Source organism: Hyperolius riggenbachi, chromosome 2 (assembly GCF_040937935.1).
Source record: "Hyperolius riggenbachi isolate aHypRig1 chromosome 2, aHypRig1.pri, whole genome shotgun sequence".
Taxonomy (NCBI): domain Eukaryota; kingdom Metazoa; phylum Chordata; class Amphibia; order Anura; family Hyperoliidae; genus Hyperolius; species Hyperolius riggenbachi.
Window position 1 is genome coordinate 4,992,611 of NC_090647.1, and position 20,808 is coordinate 5,013,418.

At 49.6% G+C, this 20,808-nt stretch overlaps 1 protein-coding gene across 1 annotated transcript in view; it reads left to right on the top strand.

Moving 5' to 3' along the window:
* Nucleotides 1–20,808, top strand: part of APBB1 (amyloid beta precursor protein binding family B member 1) — a 99,582-nt gene that overhangs the window by 14,125 nt on the left and 64,649 nt on the right. Inside the window, exons 2-3 of the mRNA XM_068263992.1 lie at nucleotides 4,647–4,692; nucleotides 9,333–9,991. Coding sequence (XP_068120093.1) covers nucleotides 9,346–9,991 — 646 coding nt within the window. The 5' untranslated portion in view covers nucleotides 4,647–4,692; nucleotides 9,333–9,345. The remainder of the gene's footprint in view (nucleotides 1–4,646; nucleotides 4,693–9,332; nucleotides 9,992–20,808) is intronic.

The following is a 20,808-nucleotide window of genomic DNA, read 5'->3' on the forward strand; positions in this document are numbered from 1 at the left end:
GTGCAGGTACTCTGCAGGAGAATGAGGTGATTCTTCCTCTATTACACATTCTTCATGTACAATCTGAACATGGGTCAGGCCCTAGGCAATGTGACTGTGTGTACATGTAAGAGTGATGTGCAGGTACTCTGCAGGGGAATGAGGTGATTCTTCCTCTATTACACATTCTTCATGCACAATCTGAACATGGATAAGGCGCTAGGCAATATAACTGTGGGTACATGTAAGAGTGATGTGCAGGTACTCTGCAGGGGAATGAGGGAATTCTTCCTCTATTACACATTCTTCATGCACAATCTAAACATGGATCAGGCCCTAGGTAATGTAACTGTGGGTACATGTGAGAGTGATGTGCAGGTACTCTGCAGGGAAATTAGGGGATTCTTCCTCTATTACACATTCTTCATGCACAATCTGACCATGAATCAGGCCCTAGGCAATGTGACTGTGGGTACATGTAAGAGTGATGTGCAGGTACTCTGCAGGAGAATGAGGTGATTCTTCCTCTATTACACATTCTTCATGCACAATCTGAAGATGGATCAGGCCCTAGGCAATGTAACTGTGGGTAAATGTAAGAGTGATGTGCAGGTACACTGCAGGGGAATGAGGGGATTCTTCCTCTATTACACATTCTTCATGCACAATCTGAACATGGATCAGGCCCTAGGCAATGTAACTGTGGGTACATGTAAGAGGGGTGTGCAGTTACTCTGCAGGGGAATGAGGAGACTCTTCCTCTATTACACATTCTTCATGCGCAATCTGAACATGGATCAGGCCCTAGGCAATGTAACTGTGGGTACATGTAAGAGTGATGTGCAGGTACTCTGCAGGGGAATGAGGGGATTCTTCCTCTATTACACATTCTTCATGCACAATCTGAACCAGGTTTATGGGTGATAGACAACACCTCTGTGTTCAATGTGCACAACATTCTCAGTGGATTCCCTGCAGCTCTGTGGGGAGTGCATATGTAGAGTATAGTACTACTGTGTAACAAAGTAAACCTGAGACAGATGAAATTAAAGTTTTATACATACCTGGGGCTTCCTCCAGCCGCCTTCAGGATAATCAGTTCCTCGTTGTCCTCCTCCGCCACCTGGATCTTCTGCTATGAGTCCAGGTACTTGAGCCAGTCGGGCGTAGTGTGCGTGCACACGCTCCGCCGCCAGGAGCATACTACACCTGTGCAGCACTATTGCGCAGGTGCAGAATGTTCCTGGCTGTGGGAGCGGCATGCGGCCGGACAGCGCTGACTGGATGAATTACCAGGACTCATAGCAGAAGATCCGGGTGGTGGAGGACAGCGAGGGACTGATTAGCCTGAAGGGGGCTGTAGGAAGCCCCAGGTATGTATAAGACTTTTCTTTTCTTCCTTCTGAGGGACCATTTAACCCCCTTGGCGGTATGAAAAATACCGCCAGGGGGAAGCGCAACAGTTTTTTTTAATTTTTTTTTTTTTTTTATCATGTAGCGAGCCGAGGGCTCGCTACATGATAGCCGCTGCTCAGCGGCATCCCCCCAGCCCCGCCGATCGCCTCCGGCGATAGGCGATCAGGAAATCCCGTTCAAAGAACGGGATTTCCTGGAGGGCTTCCCCCGTCGCCATGGCGACGGGGCGGGATGACGTCACCGACGTCAGCGACGTCGGGACGTCATTGGGAGACCCGATCCACCCCTCGGCGCTGCCTGGCACTGATTGGCCAGGCAGCGCTCGGGGTCTGGGGGGGGGGGGGGGGCCGCGCGCCGCACCGGATAGCGGCGATCGGGCGCGCGGCGGCGGCGATCGGGGTGCTGGCGCAGCTAGCAAAGTGCTAGCTGCGTCCAGCAAAAAAAAAATTAAGCAAATCGGCCCAGCAGGGCCTGAGCGGCACCCTCCGGCGGCTTACCCCGTGTCACACACGGGGTTACCGCTAAGGAGGTTAATTCGTAGTCACCAAACCAAATTTTAACAACATATCAAATTATTTCATTTCATCAGCAAAGGGAGTGCATACATTTGCATAAATCAGCATCAGTGCAGAATTATTTCCATCTCATTGACCATCTCTATTAGTGACACAGCTACACATCAGGCTTTATTCTTACAGCATAGATGTTATTTAGTATATATAAGAGATTCCTGTGTACACATTATATATACAGTCACAATCAGATATGTATATCTGACCTTAAAAATACGGGGACTGCTTTATTGAAGCAGCACAAGTAACTCATTTTGATTGGTTTATTTCATTTTTGTGGACTAAGCATAGCTATTACTGTATATATACATTATTTATGACTATTATCTGAGAAATAGAACATTTTATCATATTTTTTATTTTAATTACAGTTTAAATTTATTAGGAGTCGGTACATTTTCTCCTGACTCCGACTCCACAGCCCTGCTTGTACATCGTCTTATTATCTTTTGGGAGACACCTACAGTGGGTTGCAAAAGTATTCGGCCCCCTTGAAGTGTTCCACATTTTGTCACATTACTGCCACAAACATGAATCAATGTTATTGGAATTCCATATGAAAGACCAATGCAAAGTGGTGTACATGTGAGAAGTGGAACAAAAATCATACATCATTCCAAACATTTTTTACAAATCAATAACTGCAAATGGTATTCAGCCCCCTTTGATCTGAGTGCAGTCATTTGCCCATAGACATTGCCTGATGAGTGCTAATGACTAAATAGAGTGCACCTGTGTGTAATCTAATGTCAGTACAAATACAGCTGCTCTGTGAGGGCCTCAGAGGTTGTCTAAGAGAATATTGGGAGCAACAACACCATGAAGTCCAAAGAACACACAAGACAGGTCAGGGGTAAAGTTATTGAGAAATTTAAAGCAGGCTTAGGCTACAAAAAGATTTCCAAAGCCTTGAACATCCCACGGAGCACTGTTCAAGCGATCATTCAGAAATGGAAGGAGTATGTCAGAACTGTACACCTACCAAGACAAGGCCGTCCACCTAACCTCACAGGCCGAACAAGGAGAGCGCTGATCAGAAATTCAGTCAAGAGGCCCATGGTGACTCTGGACGAGCTGCAGAGATCTACAGCTCAGGTGGGAGACTCTGTCCATAGGACAACTATTAGTCATGCACTGTACAAAGTTGGCCTTTATGGAAGACTGGCAAGAAGAAAGGCATTGTTAACAGAAAAGCATAAGAAGTCCCGTTTGCAGTTTGCCACAAGCCATGTGGGGGACACAGCAAACATGTGGAAGAAGGTGCTCTGGTCAGATGAGACCAAAATGGAACTTTTTGGCCAAAATGCAAAACGCTATGTGTGGCGGAAAACTAACACTGCACATCACTCTGAACACACCATCCCCACTGTCAAATATGGTGGTGGCAGCATCATGCTCTGGTGTTGCTTCTCTTCAGCAGGGACAGGGAAGCTGGTCAGAGTTGATGGGAAGATGGATGGAGCCAAATACAGGGCAAACTTGGAAGAAAACCTCTTGGAGACTGCAAAAGACTTGAGACTGGGGCGGAGGTTCACCTTCCAGCAGGACAATGACCCTAAACATAAAGCCAGTGCAACAATGGAATGGTTTAAAACAAAACATATCGATGTGTTAGAATGGCCCAGTCAAAGTCCAGATCTAAATCCAATCGAGAATCTGTGGCAAGATCTGAAAACTGCTGTTCACAAACGCTGTCCATCTAATCTGACTGAGCTGGAGCTGTTTTGCAAAGAAGAATGGGCAAGGATTTCAGTCTTTAGATGTGCAAAACTGGTAGAGACATACCCTAAAAGACTGGCAGCTGTAATTGCAGCAAAAGGTGGTTCTACAAATATTGACTCAGGGGGCCGAATAATAACGCACACCCCACTTTGCAGTTATTTATTTGTAAAAAATGTTTGGAATGATGTATGATTTTCGTTCCACTTCTCACATGTACACCACTTTGTATTGGTGTTTCACGTGGAATTCCAATAAAATTGATGCATGTTTGTGGCAGTAATGTGACAAAATGTGGAAATCTTCAAGGGGGCCAAATACTTTTGCAAGCCACTGTATGTCATTTCCTGTCAACAAATTACTTGCTGGTTGAATAAAAGTAACTTTAAGTCAAAATTTTCCAGGGGTTAGGAATAATTATGGGCATCACTGTACACGGCCTGCGGTGGATGATGCCATTGTTAGGCCCCGTTCACACTGCACGCGTTTCCAGCCACGTTTTGGAAACGCGTGCAGGTGGCCGACACGCACGACATCAGACAGTGCATAGAGTGCACTGTCTGATGTTCACACTGCATGCATTCCGGACCTGTGCGGTCCGGGAACGCATGCTGCACGCATTTTTTGTAAAAACGCGTGGCTGTCCCATTCACTTTTCAGTGATGGGATCAGCCACGCAACGCACACAAACGCGGATGGCGTGCGTTCGCATGCGTTGCGTTCCACATGCGTGGCCATCCGCGTTTGTGATGTGAACGGGGCCTTACTATGCGTGGGGGGAGGGGGGAATTTTGGACGATGAGTGTGTGCGATGGGGCAGCTTCTGGTGGCGGCGGGGGAGTGGTGAGAACGATATCTTGTCCTGTTATTAGTGTATGTGAGTCTGTGAGTGTTATCACCCCGCCCCCTTCACATGGACAGAACCTGCCAATAGTAACGAGGCTTCTCTTCTCATTTCAGTGCACCGTCTTGTCAGAGAATGAGCGGATTTCTGCACAGCTCCCAGGTGAGTGTAGCAGCTGCAAGAGTCCCAGCCGGACTCCAGACTTACCAGAGGTCTTATCATCACTCCTCTTACATCTGACATTCCATGAGCGGAGCGTGGGGGGGGGGGGGGGGGGTCAGCTGAGAGGCATAAACTAGGAGAGACCTAGTGATTCTGGTCTCCTCTTGTGTGTTGTAGCGCCTCCTGCAGGCAGAGCTGGGCCTCTCATGATTCTGGTCTCCTCTTGTGTGTTGTAGCGCCTCCTGCAGGCAGAGCTGGGCCTCTCATGTGATTCTGGTCTCCTCTTGTGTGGTGTAGTGCCTCCTGCAGGCAGAGCTGGGCCTCTCATGTGATGCTGGTCTCCTCTTGTGTGGTGTAGCGCCTCCTGCAGGCAGAGCTGGGCCTCTCATGTGATTCTGGTCTCCTCTTGTGTGGTGTAGCGCCTCCTGCAGGCAGAGCTGGGCCTCTCATGTGATTCTGGTCTCCTCTTGTGTGGTGTAGCGCCTCCTGCAGGCAGAGCTAGGCTTCTCCTGTGATTCTGGTCTCCTCTTGTGTGGTGTAGCACCTCCTGCAGGCAGAGCTGGGCCTCTCATGTGATTCTGGTCTCCTCTTGTGTGGTGTAGCACCTCCTGCAGGCAGAGCTGGGCTTCTCATGATTCTGGTCTCCTCTTGTGTGGTGTAGCGCCTCCTGCAGGCAGAGCTGGGCCTCTCATGTGATTCTGGTCTCCTCTTGTTTGGTGTAGCGCCTCCTGCAGGCAGAGCTGGGCTTCTCCTGTGATTCTGGTCTCCTTGTGTGGTGTAGCACCTCCTGCAGGCAGAGCTGGGCTTCTCGTGTGATTCTGGTCTCCTCTTGTGTGGTGTAGCACCTCCTGCAGGCAGAGCTGGGCCTCTCATGTGACTCTGTTCTCCTCTTGTGTGGTGTAGCGCCTCCTGCAGGCAGAGCTGGGCCTCTCATGTGATGCTGGTCTCCTCTTGTGTGGTGTAGCGCCTCCTGCAGGCAGAGCTGGGCCTCTCATGTGATTCTGGTCTCCTCTTGTGTGGTGTAGCGCCTCCTGCAGGCAGAGCAGGGCCTCTCATGATTCTGGTCTCCTCTTGTGTGGTGTAGCGCCTCCTGCAGGCAGAGCTGGGCCTCTCATGATTCTGGTCTCCTCTTGTGTGGTGTAGCACCTCCTGCAGGCAGAGCTGGGCCTCTCATGTGATTCTGGTCTCCTCTTGTGTGGTGTAGCACCTCCTGCAGGCAGAGCTGGGCTTCTCGTGTGATTCTGGTCTCCTCTTGTGTGTTGTAGCGCCTCCTGCAGGCAGAGCTGGGCCTCTCATGATTCTGGTCTCCTCTTGTGTGGTGTAGCGCCTCCTGCAGGCAGAGCTGGGCCTCTCATGATTCTGGTCTCCTCTTGTGTGTTGTAGCACCTCCTGCAGGCAGAGCTGGGCCTCTCATGTGATTCTGGTCTCCTCTTGTGTGGTGTAGCACCTCCTGCAGGCAGAGCTGGGCTTCTCGTGATTCTGGTCTCCTCTTGTGTGGTGTACCACCTCCTGCAGGCAGAGCTGGGCTTCTCATGTGATTCTGGTCTCCTCTTGTGTGGTGTAGCGCCTCCTGCAGGCAGAGCTGGGCTTCTCCTGTGATTCTGGTCTCCTCTTGTGTGGTGTAGCACCTCCTGCAGGCAGAGCTGGGCCTCTCATGATTCTGGTCTCCTCTTGTGTGGTGTAGCGCCTCCTGCAGGCAGAGCTGGGCTTCTCCTGTGATTCTGGTCTCCTCTTGTGTGGTGTAGCACCTCCTGCAGGCAGAGCTGGGCCTCTCATGATTCTGGTCTCATCTTGTGTGGTGTAGCACCTCCTGCAGGCAGAGCTGGGCTTCTCCTGTGAATTTGGTCTCCTCTTGTGTGGTGTAGCACCTCCTGCAGGCAGAGCTGGGCCTCTCATGTGATTCTGGTCTCCTCTTGTGTGGTGTAGCGCCTCCTGCAGGCAGAGCTGGGCTTCTCATGTGATTCTGGTCTCCTCTTGTGTGGTGTAGCGCCTCCTGCAGGCAGAGCTGGGCCTCTCATGTGATTCTGGTCTCCTCTTGTGTGGTGTAGCGCCTCCTGCAGGCAGAGCTGGGCTTCTCCTGTGATTCTGGTCTCCTCTTGTGTGGTGTAGCACCTCCTGCAGGCAGAGCTGGGCCTCTCATGATTCTGGTCTCCTCTTGTGTGGTGTAGCATCTCCTGCAGGCAGAGCTGGGCTTCTCATGTGATTCTGGTCTCCTCTTGTGTGGTGTAGCGCCTCCTGCAGGCAGAGCTGGGCTTCTCCTGTGATTCTGGTCTCCTCTTGTGTGGTGTAGCACCTCCTGCAGGCAGAGCTGGGCCTCTCATGATTCTGGTCTCCTCTTGTGTGGTGTAGCACCTCCTGCAGGCAGAGCTGGGCTTCTCATGTGATTCTGGTCTCCTCTTGTGTGGTGTAGCGCCTCCTGCAGTCAGAGCTGGGCCTCTCATGATTCTGGTCTCATCTTGTGTGGTGTAGCGCCTCCTGCAGGCAGAGCTGGGCCTCTCATGATTCTGGTCTCCTCTTGTGTGTTGTAGCGCCTCCTGCAGGCAGAGCTGGGCTTCTCCTGTGATTCTGGTCTCCTCTTGTGTGGTGTAGCGCCTCCTGCAGGCAGAGCTGGCTTCTCCTGTGATTCTGGTCTCCTCTTGTGTGGTGTAGCACCTCCTGCAGGCAGAGCTGGGCGTCTCATGTGATTCTGGTCTCCTCTTGTGTGGTGTAGCACCTCCTGCAGGCAGAGCTGGGCTTCTCATGTGATTCTGGTCTCCTCTTGTGTGTTGTAGCGCCTCCTGCAGGCAGAGCTGGGCTTCTCCTGTGATTCTGGTCTCCTCTTGTGTGGTGTAGCGCCTCCTGCAGGCAGAGCTGGGCTTCTCGTGATTCTGGTCTCCTCTTGTGTGGTGTAGCGTCTCCTGCAGGCAGAGCTGGGCTTCTCATGTGATTCTGGTCTCCTCTTGTGTGGTGTAGCACCTCCTGCAGGCAGAGCTGGGCTTCTCATGTGATTCTGGTCTCCTCTTGTGTGGTGTAGCGCCTCCTGCAGGCAGAGCTGGGCTTCTCCTGTGATTCTGGTCTCCTCTTGTGTGGTGTAGCACCTCCTGCAGGCAGAGCTGGGCTTCTCCTGTGATTCTGGTCTCCTCTTGTGTGGTGTAGCGCCTCCTGCAGGCAGAGCTGGGCTTCTCCTGTGATTCTGGTCTCCTCTTGTGTGGTGTAGCACCTCCTGCAGGCAGAGCTGGGCCTCTCATGATTCTGGTCTCCTCTTGTGTGGTGTAGCGCCTCCTGCAGGCAGAGCTGGGCTTCTCATGTGATTCTGGTCTCCTCTTGTGTGTTGTAGCGCCTCCTGCAGGCAGAGCTGGGCTTCTCATGTGATTCTGGTCTCCTCTTGTGTGTTGTAGCACCTCCTGCAGGCAGAGCTGGGCTTCTCCTGTGATTCTGGTCTCCTCTTATGTGGTGTAGCGCCTCCTGCAGGCAGAGCTGGGCCTCTCATGTGATTCTGGTCTCCTCTTGTGTGGTGTAGCTCCTCCTGCAGGCAGAGCAGGGCCTCTCATGATTCTGGTCTCCTCTTGTGTGTTGTAGCGCCTCCTGCAGGCAGAGCTGGGCTTCTCATGTGATTCTGGTCTCCTCTTGTGTGGTGTAGCGCCTCCTGCAGGCAGAGCTGGGCTTCTCCTGTGATTCTGGTCTCCTCTTGTGTGGTGTAGCACCTCCTGCAGGCAGAGCTGGGCCTCTCATGATTCTGGTCTCCTCTTGTGTGGTGTAGCGCCTCCTGCAGGCAGAGCTGGGCTTCTCATGTGATTCTGGTCTGCTCTTGTGTGGTGTAGCGCCTCCTGCAGGCAGAGCTGGGCCTCTCATGATTCCGGTCTCCTCTTGTGTGTTGTAGCGCCTCCTGCAGGCAGAGCTGGGCCTCTCATGTGATTCTGGTCTCCTCTTGTGTGGTGTAGCGCCTCCTGCAGGCAGAGCTGGGCCTCTCATGTGATGCTGGTCTCCTCTTGTGTGGTGTAGCGCCTCCTGCAGGCAGAGCTGGGCCTCTCATGTGATTCTGGTCTCCTCTTGTGTGGTGTAGCGCCTCCTGCAGGCAGAGCTGGGCCTCTCATGATTCTGGTCTCCTCTTGTGTGGTGTAGCGCCTCCTGCAGGCAGAGCTGGGCTTCTCATGATTCTGGTCTCCTCTTGTGTGGTGTAGCACCTCCTGCAGGCAGAGCTGGGCCTCTCATGATTCTGGTCTCCTCTTGTGTGGTGTAGCACCTCCTGCAGGCAGAGCTGGGCTTCTCGTGATTCTGGTCTCCTCTTGTGTGGTGTAGCGCCTCCTGCAGGCAGAGCTGGGCTTCTCCTGTGATTCTGGTCTCCTCTTGTGTGGTGTAGCACCTCCTGCAGGCAGAGCTGGGCCTCTCATGTGATTCTGGTCTCCTCTTGTGTGCTGTAGCGCCTCCTGCAGGCAGAGCTGGGCCTCTCATGATTCTGGTCTCCTCTTGTGTGGTGTAGCGCCTCCTGCAGGCAGAGCTGGGCTTCTCCTGTGATTCTGGTCTCCTCTTGTGTGGTGTAGCACCTCCTGCAGGCAGAGCTGGGCCTCTCATGTGATTCTGGTCTCCTCTTGTGTGGTGTAGCGCCTCCTGCAGGCAAAGCTGGGCTTCTCATGATTCTGATCTCCTCTTGTGTCTTGCAGCCTCACCGTTAGAATGTCTGGAGCTCTGAATGAGAGGAGTCCAATGTCCGCTCTCACCCTCAGCCTCATCTCCCCCCACAACGATCTGCTGTCCCCCAAGAGCCGCCAGATTTATGCCCACACTGACCTGCAGAGTGCCATGGGGCTGGTGAGTACGGAGCTGGGGGGTACTGCTCCATCTGACCGCACAAACCCCAAGTGGCTGAAGGAAGGCCAGAACCAGCTACGCAAGGCAGCCGAACATGAGAAGGAGGATCAGAACTGCAACCCAGACCCAGAGGGTGGCAACAAAGACTGGAGCAACCACAACCAGGAGAAGAGCTACAAGCGGACCGAGGATCTTGAGGTGTCTACCCTCAACTGTGTCAACCGGAGCAGCCTCATCACCACCTCTCTGCTCATCCAAGATGGAGAAGATGAGGAGGATGACTTGACACCGGCTCAAAGCGAAGTAACCGACCCCATCACCACTGAGACCTCAGAGATGAGCTCCGAGATGGTGCAGGAGAATGGCCGAGAGGCCACTGAGGGGCACAGAGACAGCGGGCGCAGTGCCAGCCTTCTCTTTGGTATGAGAAACACAGCCGGCAGCGATGAGGACTCCAGCTGGGCCACACTGTCTCAGGGAAGTCCATCGTATGGATCTCCAGATGACACAGGTGAGACATGGAGCTGTCCTCCATACCGAGGTCTTCTCCACTGTAGTGTCCTGCTGAACCAGTGGTGCCCATACAGCTTGTCAGCTACTGTGAAAGTTACGAACTGAAAGTGATTTCCCGGGTAGAATCTACATACAGACATAAGCCACAACTGACATCCAACAGAACATACAGCAAACCCGATACTGTAACGATCAGTGTAGCTCAGAGAGGATCCGATTATCGGTGATCTGCAGTATCACCGAGAATACCGATATATACCCGATTATTGATGATCTGCAGTATCACCGACAATCAGATATATCTCTAACCTCTGGACACCTGAGTAATAAGAGTGTTTGGTGCAACAGTAATACTTTGAGGAGAGCACCCGTATAGAGGGTGCAAGGCAGTAAAGGATACTGCCCAAAGAACAGGTTCCTTCCACTGGCCTGAGGCTCCACAAGGGGAGGAGTCAGGCTGAGAGTGGGAAGGACTAGAGTGTGAGTGACACCAATAGAGGGATGTCACTAACAGACTGTGAACTATCTCTTAACGAGAGAGATAGCTCTCGAGGTCGGACAGGCCAGGTCGGCAACACACGGACAGATCAGATACAGAGACAGGAGACAGACATGGAATCCTAAGGCAAGCAGGGTTTGGCAACAGAGAGACAGATATAGCGAAGTACCAAATCAGAGATCAGGAGAGTGGTCAGGAAAGCAGAAGGTCATAACAAATAATCAACAATGCCTAGTCTTAGGTGTGAGCTCCGTACATCCACACCCTGAAACTAGCCTGAATAACTAGATGGTAAAGCTATTTCCTAGTCTTGGATGTGAGCTCCGTAGTCATCAACACCCTGGAACTAGTCTGGAAAATAACACAGAGGATACACAGTATTCCTAGTCTTGGGTGTGAGTTCCTTGGTCATCAACACCCTGGAACTGGTCTAGAGAATAACACAGATGATACACAGTATTCCTAGTCTGAGGTGTGAGGTCCTTGGTCATCAACACCCTGGAACTGGTCTAGAGAATAACACAGATTCTGACAATAAGGTCTGAGTGCTACCACGTAGTGATCACAATGGCAGACACCAGAGAAATGATCAGCACCCAGTATATATACCAAAGCGCTCTCCAGCGCCTCCCCTAAGTGCTGGACCAATGGGAACTGATAGAATTGTCAGCTGACCGGCTTGGTCAGCTGACTCCCTTCTGGCTGTCATATAAGTTCTGCCTCTCAGCGCGCGCGCGCGTCCTTCTGAACCTGTGTGGACTATCAGTCCCAGCCACACCAGACGTGTTGTAACGCATCCGCTGTGCTGGACGCGGAACCAGCCGCACCGCTATCAGAGCATGCGGCGGTTTCTCCGCGTTCAGCCATACTGACAGATGTAGGCTTATGCGTGCAAATCGCCGCGTTAGACGCGGAATCAACCACCTTGCTCTGAGCACCCGCGACGGCTTTTCCGCGTTTTCTCACAGATACATTCCATAAACATACTGTACAAGACACCGCATAGTAATATATCAGACATAGCATGATAATATTACAGGTTTGCCCCTATATCTCCAGACCATTAGGTGGTCACTTTCCTAGAGTGAGCTTCTGGGGTCCGATCATAGCAAACGATATGTCCTTTTTGGCTTAATTACTTCTGAATCTAGGTTGGAGTTCATAACTTTTTCCTAGGCTTTCCATGTGCCAAGTCCACTCTTACTCATCCACATAACATCTGCCCATTCAGTCCAGCTACTGCCCTGCCTGCATCTCCACGAATGCAAATCCAGGAGGGTTCTGTGCTATCCAGATGGCAGGTCCATAGCAGCTAAAGGTCTGCCTCTATCCAAACATGACACACAGGTCCATAGCAGCTAAAGGTCTGCCTCTATACAGACATGCCATACAGGTCCATAGCAGCTAAAGGCCTGCCTCAGTCTAGACATGAAGTACTGGTCCATAGCAGCTAAAGGCCTGCCTCAGTCCAGACATGCCGTACAGGTCAATAGCAGCTAAAGGCCTGCCTCAGTCCAGACATGCCGTACAGGTCCATAGCAGCTAATGGCCTGCCTCTATCCAGACATGCCATACAGGTCCATAGCAGCTAAAGGCCTGCCTCAGTCCAGACATGCCATACAGGTCCATAGCAGCTAAAGGCCTGCCTCTATCCAGACATGCCGTACAGGTCCATAGCAGCTAAAGGCCTGCCTCAGTCCAGACATGCCATACAGGTCCATAGCAGCTAAAGGCCTGCCTCTATCCAGACATGCCGTACAGGTCCATAGCAGCTAAAGGCCTGCTTCTATCCAGACATGCCATAAAGGCCTCCAGGAGGGTCCCATGCAATCCAGACATGCCATACAGGTCCATAGCAGCTAAAGGCCTCCAGGAGGGTCCCATGTTACCCAGACATGCTGTACAGGTCCATAGCAGCTAAAGGCCTCCAGGAGGGTCCCATGTTACCCAGACATGCTGTACAGGTCCATAGCAGCTAAAGGCCTCCAGGAGGGTCCCATGTTACCCAGACATGCTGTACAGGTCCATAGCAGCTAAAGGCCTCCAGGAGGGTCCCATGTTACCCAGACATGCCGTACAGGTCCATAGCAGCTAAAGGCCTCCAGGAGGGTCCCATGTTACCCAGACATGCCGTACAGGTCCATAGCAGCTAAAGGCCTCCAGGAGGGTCCCATGCTATCCAGACATGCCGTACAGGTCCATAGCAGCTAAAGGCCTCCAGGAGGGTCCCATGTTACCCAGACATGCCGTACAGGTCCATAGCAGCTAAAGGCCTCCAGGAGGGTCCCATGCTATCCAGACATGCCGTACAGGTCCATAGCAGCTAAAGGCCTCCAGGATGGTCCTATGCTATCCAGACATGCCGTACAGGTCCATAGCAGCTAAAGGCCTCCAGGAGGGTCCCATGCTATCCAGACATGCCGTACAGGTCCATAGCAGCTAAAGGCCTCCAGGAGGGTCCCATGTTACCCAGACATGCTGTACAGGTCCATAGCAGCTAAAGGCCTCCAGGAGGGTCCCATGTTACCCAGACATGCCGTACAGGTCCATAGCAGCTAAAGGCAACCTTAACTCCAGCTTGTTGCCTTTGTTTCCCAAATTGCCTATGTACACTTTTGAATTTGTCCGCTTAGCATTAGACGAGGAAACCCAATCAGGCATGTTTGTACCCTATTAGACACAGCAATACAGTTACCCCCTAAGGTCTCCTCCCTTGTTATTAAAGTTCTCAACCTAAAATTCAGCTTAATGAACGGTTTCCTAATAACACAGCAGCCGGTAATTTCTCTATTACTCCAACAGTCTTCAGAACTGGCCCTTGTTCCCGGTCCAATGTAATTTCAGCCATAGGTATTTCCTTTCTTATTCCATCTGGTAAAATAACTCTTGCCCATCTCCCAGGTAGCACACACTTGGCCTTAATAACATCTGGTTTTACAAGGGTAATAAATGCTCAGAATCCAAAAATCCTTCCACCATTCTTCATAATATGATTTAGCCACTTTGCTTGGTCACCCCAGTGTGTAAGCGATAAAAACACTCCTGTGGTCCATGCGTAGGTTGGTTTACATCAGCTAGCCTCCAACACTCGTTCTCTGACATTCGGGGTACAGCAATCCAAGAATTACCCTTTGAGGCACAACTGTCTTAAGCCTTCCTAGGTGGTTACAGGGCATCCCTGGACCCATTTGTCAATGGCCTGAAACAGCTTAGTACTGTACTCCAAATGACTCTCCTGATGGTTCTTACCCATAAATTGCAATAAATGCCGATGAGCTTCAGGTGTGAAGGCGTATGCTCAAATAGTGCTCATTTCACTTCCTGGTAATCACACCTGAGTTCAGATTGGAGAGCTCTGTAAGAGTCACCAGCCCTCCCTGTAAGTTTACCAGCCAGAATTCTGTCCGTTCCTCCTCTGGAACCTAATGGTCCTCACACACAATTTCAAACCAATTTCTTCTTTCTCCTCAAACACAGGGAAAGCCGCCCAACGTCCTGCTCCATCAGGTGCTTATTCCTCAGACCCCTCTTGTGTGCCAGATTTAGCATGCAGCGATTCCTCTCTTATTCATTTTAGTAGTTCTCATTTTTCTGCTACGATTAGGTTGTCCCCCAACATGGCCAGTCCCTTTTGGATAACATCCTTCTCCAGACTAGTGAGGGACTGGCCAGGTGCTGCTGGTTCCTGATTATCACTCACTAGGGAACCCCCTGCATTGTTGGACCATATATAAAATAGGTGAACCAACTGAGGAGAATACTAAACTCAATTAAGCATCGGTTATCCTAGAGTAGGTCAGACGGGCTCTTTTAGCTACTGTCATACCAACAATATGTATTTGTAGTATCACAGATATCTAAATCGAGATAATAAAGTCTTAGACAAAGATCCTTTTGTATAAACATGTATTCTTGTAGTTATATACAAAGAATATACAAAATGACATAGAACAGTGTAATAAGAAATATTGAAGTAACATAATAAATATCTAACAGCTTTGGTCATCTGAAGTACATGAATTTAAAAAGATACTTTACCAAACTTTCATTCCTGGCTGCCTGAACCCATGGTAAATGGTTAACAGAACACACAGACACAGAAGATGTGAGCACAAATTATGCTAGCTTTTTACTTCAGCTGCTTTCCTTATATCCTACTCAATACAGGGTTTTGCTCATGCGCAGTATATCATCATATGTCACCATAATTACAGAAAGTCATGTGATTTACGAGAATTAACACAGTTTAATGATCACGGGGAAAACATGTTATTTATGACCTTTTGGGGCACTTATGGGTTTTGCCCAGCAAGAAGAATTTGGCTATTCTCTATTCCATGCAGCCAGCTCTTCCTGCACAGATGTGTGTGGGTGGCTGATTGTTCTATAGACACATTAATATCACACTGATTAGATACATGTATGCTTGTATATGAAATTGATCTATATACTATACTATATACTAATATATATATATATATACATATATATATACACATATACCTACATATCCTTTCAATCCTGAGATCAAGAGCCCCATTCTCTAAAGCTGGCCACTGACAGTCCAATTTCTAGCGAAAAATCGTTAGAGCGATCAGAAATTCTGAGCGGACGAAAAATCGTTCACTACACCATCAATGAACCAATCTTTGCTTCCTATCTGTCACGACCAACAAGAAAATCCAAATTTTGGTTTGACAAAAATCCAATCGGATGACTATTTTTATAATCGTTTGTAATCGATTGTGCCCATCAACTGAGATTATTTACAACCAAAATCAGAATTTCTGATCGCTCAAATTATTTTTCGCTAGAAATTGGACTGTTAGTGGCCACCTTAAAGTGAACCTCCGGACTAAAAATCTACTGAGCAGAACTGAAAAGGCTTGGTGTTTCTTTAACAGTTTCACAGCATCAGAACTTTGTTTTTCTTACCAAAGCATCATTTTTAGCTGCATTTTTACCTAAGCCCCACCCATCAAAGAAAGAAAGCCCGGGCTTTTTTTCCCTGATGCTGTGCAGAGCATGATGGGATTTCCTATGTTGTTATTCACGTTGCCTAGCAACTGGGAGAGGTGCTCAGGACACAGGACAGTTGGAACTGTGTCTCATGCTCCCTGTCACCTCCTTTCAACCAAAAAGATGGCTGCCCTCATGAAATCAAACATTTGCCTGTTCTTTTAAAACAGTGTGGGTAAGAGATTATATTACCTATCTATTTTAATTAACATAACTGATGTAACTTAATGACAGTATGTTTGTTTAGGCTGGAGTTCCTCTTTAAGCAATATGATATAGGGTGCCTCTATCTATGATCCCCACTGAGCTTTGTAAGGCCATATTTATACTCTTGTGAGTTTCGGGTCATCACTAGAAAGACATGTGTAGAGATAACAATAACAATAATATTTATATACCGCTTTTCTCCCTGGGGACTCAATGTCTCGTCACGTGATGTGCCTGACCTTGCATCTGAGCCAGCACCAATACAAGATCCCAATAACCATAGGTGACGTGTAGATAAGTCTCGTCACGTGATGTGCCTGACCTTGCATCTGAGCCAGCACCAATATAAGATCCCAATAACGATAGGTGACGTGTAGAGAAGTCTCGTCACGTGATGTGCCTGACCTTGCATCTGAGCCAGCACCAATACAAGATCCCAATAACGACAGGTGACATGTGTAGAGATGTCTCGTCACGTGATGTGCCTGACCTTGCATCTGAGCCAGCACCAATACAAGATCCCAATAACGACAGGTGACATGTGTAGACATGTCTCGTCACGTGATGTGCCTGACCTTGCATCTGAGCCAGCACCAATACAAGATCCCAATAACGATAGGTGACATGTGTAGATAAGTCTCGTCACGTGATGTGCCTGACCTTGCATCTGAGCCAGCACCAATACAAGATCCCAGTAACGACAGGTGACATGTGTAGATAAGTCTCGTCACGTGATGTGCCTGACCTTGCATCTGAGCCAGCACCAATACAAGATCCCAGTAACGACAGGTGACATGTGTAGAGAAGTCTCGTCACGTGATGTGCCTGACCTTGCATCTGAGCCAGCACCAATACAAGATCCCAATAACCACAGGTGACATGTGTAGATAAGTCTCGTCACGTGATGTGCCTGACCTTGCATCTGAGCCAGCACCAATACAAGATCCCAGTAACGACAGGTGACATGTGTAGAGAAGTCTCGTCACGTGATGTGCCTGACCTTGCATCTGAGCCAGCACCAATACAAGATCCCAGTAACTATAGGTGACGTGTGTAGAGAAGTCTCGTCACGTGATGTGCCTGACCTTGCATCTGAGCCAGCACCAATACAAGATCCCAATAGCCATCGGTGACATGTGTAGAGAAGTCTCGTCACATGATGTGCCTGACCTTGCATCTGAGCCAGCACCAATACAAGATCCCAATAACGACAGGTGACGTGTAGAGAAGTCTCGTCACGTGATGTGCCTGACCTTGCATCTGAGCCAGCACCAATACAAGATCCCAATAACGACAGGTGACATGTGTAGACATGTCTCGTCACGTGATGTGCCTGACCTTGCATCTGAGCCAGCACCAATACAAGATCCCAATAACGACAGGTGACATGTGTAGATAAGTCTCGTCACGTGATGTGCCTGACCTTGCATCTGAGCCAGCACCAATACAAAATCCCAGTAACGACAGGTGACATGTGTAGAGAAGTCTCGTCACGTGATGTGCCTGACCTTGCATCTGAGCCAGCACCAATACAAGACCCCAATAACGACAGGTGACATGTGTAGAGATTTCTCGTCACGTGATGTGCCTGACCTTGCATCTGAGCCAGCACCAATACAAGATCCCAATAACGACAGGTGACATGTGTAGACATGTCTCGTCACGTGATGTGCCTGACCTTGCATCTGAGCCAGCACCAATACAAGATCCCAATAACAATAGGTGACGTGTAGAGATGTCTCGTCACGTGATGTGCCTGACCTTGCATCTGAGCCAGCACCAATACAAGATCCCAATAACGATAGGTGACATGTGTAGATAAGTCTCGTCACGTGATGTGCCTGACCTTGCATCTGAGCCAGCACCAATACAAGATCCCAGTAACGACAGGTGACATGTGTAGATAAGTCTCGTCACGTGATGTGCCTGACCTTGCATCTGAGCCAGCACCAATACAAGATCCCAGTAACGACAGGTGACATGTGTAGAGAAGTCTCGTCACGTGATGTGCCTGACCTTGCATCTGAGCCAGCACCAATACAAGATCCCAATAACCATAGGTGACGTGTGTAGATAAGTCTCGTCACGTGATGTGCCTGACCTTGCATCTGAGCCAGCACCAATACAAGATCCCAATAACCATCGGTGACATGTGTAGAGAAGTCTCGTCACGTGATGTGCCTGACCTTGCATCTGAGCCAGCACCAATACAAGATCCCAATAACCATAGGTGACGTGTGTAGACATGTCTCGTCACGTGATGTGCCTGACCTTGCATCTGAGCCATCACCAATACAAGATCCCAATAACGATAGGTGACGTGTGTAGAGAAGTCTCGTCACGTGATGTGCCTGACCTTGCATCTGAGCCAGCACCAATACAAGATCCCAATAACCATAGGTGACGTGTGTAGATAAGTCTCGTCACGTGATGTGCCTGACCTTGCATCTGAGCCAGCACCAATACAAGATCCCAATAACCATAGGTGACGTGTGTAGATAAGTCTCGTCACGTGATGTGCCTGACCTTGCATCTGAGCCAGCACCAATACAAGATCCCAATAACCATAGGTGACGTGTGTAGATAAGTCTCGTCACGTGATGTGCCTGACCTTGCATCTGAGCCAGCACCAATACAAGATCCCAATAACTATAGGTGACATGTGTAGAGAAGTCTCGTCACGTGATGTGCCTGACCTTGCATCTGAGCCAGCACCAATACAAGATCCCAATAACCATAGGTGACATGTGTAGACATGTCTCGTCACGTGATGTGCCTGACCTTGCATCTGAGCCAGCACCAATACAAGATCCCAATAACGATAGGTGACATGTGTAGACATGTCTCGTCACGTGATGTGCCTGACCTTGCATCTGAGCCAGCACCAATACAAGATCCCAATAACCATAGGTGACGTGTGTAGATAAGTCTCGTCACGTGATGTGCCTGACCTTGCATCTGAGCCAGCACCAATACAAGATCCCAATAACAATAGGGTGACATGTGTAGATAAGTCTCGTCACATGATGTGCCTGACCTTGCATCTGAGCCAGCACCAATGCAAGATCCCAATAACGACAGGCGACATGTGTAGATAAGTCTCGTCACGTGATGTGCCTGACCTTGCATCTGAGCCAGCACCAATACAAGATCCCAATAACCATAGGTGACGTGTGTAGAGAAGTCTCGTCACGTGATGTGCCTGACCTTGCATCTGAGCCAGCACCAATACAAGATCCTAATAACGATAGGTGACATGTGTAGACATGTCTCGTCACGTGATGTGCCTGACCTTGCATCTGAGCCAGCACCAATACAAGACCCCAATAACGATAGGTGACATGTGTAGAGAAGTCTCGTCACGTGATGTGCCTGACCTTGCATCTGAGCCAGCACCAATACAAGATCCTAATAACCACAGGTGACATGTGTAGATAAGTCTCGTCACGTGATGTGCCTGACCTTGCATCTGAGCCAGCACCAATACAAGATCCCAATAACGATAGGTGACGTGTGTAGAGATGTCTCGTCACGTGATGTGCCTGACCTTGCATCTGAGCCAGCACCAATACAAGATCCCAATAACGACAGGTGACATGTGTAGATAAGTCTCGTCACGTGACGTGCCTGACCTTGCATCTGAGCCAGCACCAATACAAGATCCCAATAACCATAGGTGACATGTGTAGAGAAGTCTCGTCACGTGATGTGCCTGACCTTGCATCTGAGCCAGCACCAATACAAGATCCCAATAACCATAGGTGACGTGTGTAGATAAGTCTCGTCACGTGATGTGCCTGACCTTGCATCTGAGCCAGCACCAATACAAGATCCCAATAACCATCGGTGACATGTGTAGAGAAGTCTCGTCACGTGATGTGCCTGACCTTGCATCTGAGCCAGCACCAATACAAGATCCCAATAACCATAGGTGACGTGTGTAGACATGTCTCGTCACGTGATGTGCCTGACCTTGCATCTGAGCCATCACCAATACAAGATCCCAATAACGATAGGTGACGTGTGTAGAGAAGTCTCGTCACGTGATGTGCCTGACCTTGCATCTGAGCCAGCACCAATACAAGATCCCAATAACCATAGGTGACGTGTGTAGATAAGTCTCGTCACGTGATGTGCCTGACCTTGCATCTGAGCCAGCACCAATACAAGATCCCAATAACCATAGGTGACGTGTGTAGATAAGTCTCGTCACGTGATGTGCCTGACCTTGCATCTGAGCCAGCACCAATACAAGATCCCAATAACCATAGGTGACGTGTGTAGATAAGTCTCGTCACGTGATGTGCCTGACCTTGCATCTGAGCCAGCACCAATACAAGATCCCAATAACTATAGGTGACATGTGTAGAGAAGTCTCGTCACGTGATGTGCCTGACCTTGCATCTGAGCCAGCACCAATACAAGATCCCAATAACGATAGGTGACATGTGTAGACATGTCTCGTCACGTGATGTGCCTGACCTTGCATCTGAGCCAGCACCAATACAAGATCCCAATAACTATAGGTGACATGTGTAGAGATGTCTCGTCACGTGATGTGCCTGACCTTGCATCTGAGCCAGCACCAATACAAGATCCCAATAACTATAGGTGACATGTGTAGAGAAGTCTCGTCACGTGATGTGCCTGACCTTGCATCTGAGCCAGCACCAATACAAGATCCCAATAACCATAGGTGACATGTGTAGACATGTCTCGTCACGTGATGTGCCTGACCTTGCATCTGAGCCAGCACCAATACAAGATCCCAATAACCATAGGTGACGTGTGTAGATAAGTCTCGTCACGTGATGTGCCTGACCTTGCATCTGAGCCAGCACCAATACAAGATCCCAATAACAATAGGTGACATGTGTAGATAAGTCTCGTCACATGATGTGCCTGACCTTGCATCTGAGCCAGCACCAATGCAAGATCCCAATAACCATAGGTGACGTGTGTAGAGAAGTCTCGTCACGTGATGTGCCTGACCTTGCATCTGAGCCAGCACCAATACAAGATCCCAATAACGACAGGCGACATGTGTAGATAAGTCTCGTCACGTGATGTGCCTGACCTTGCATCTGAGC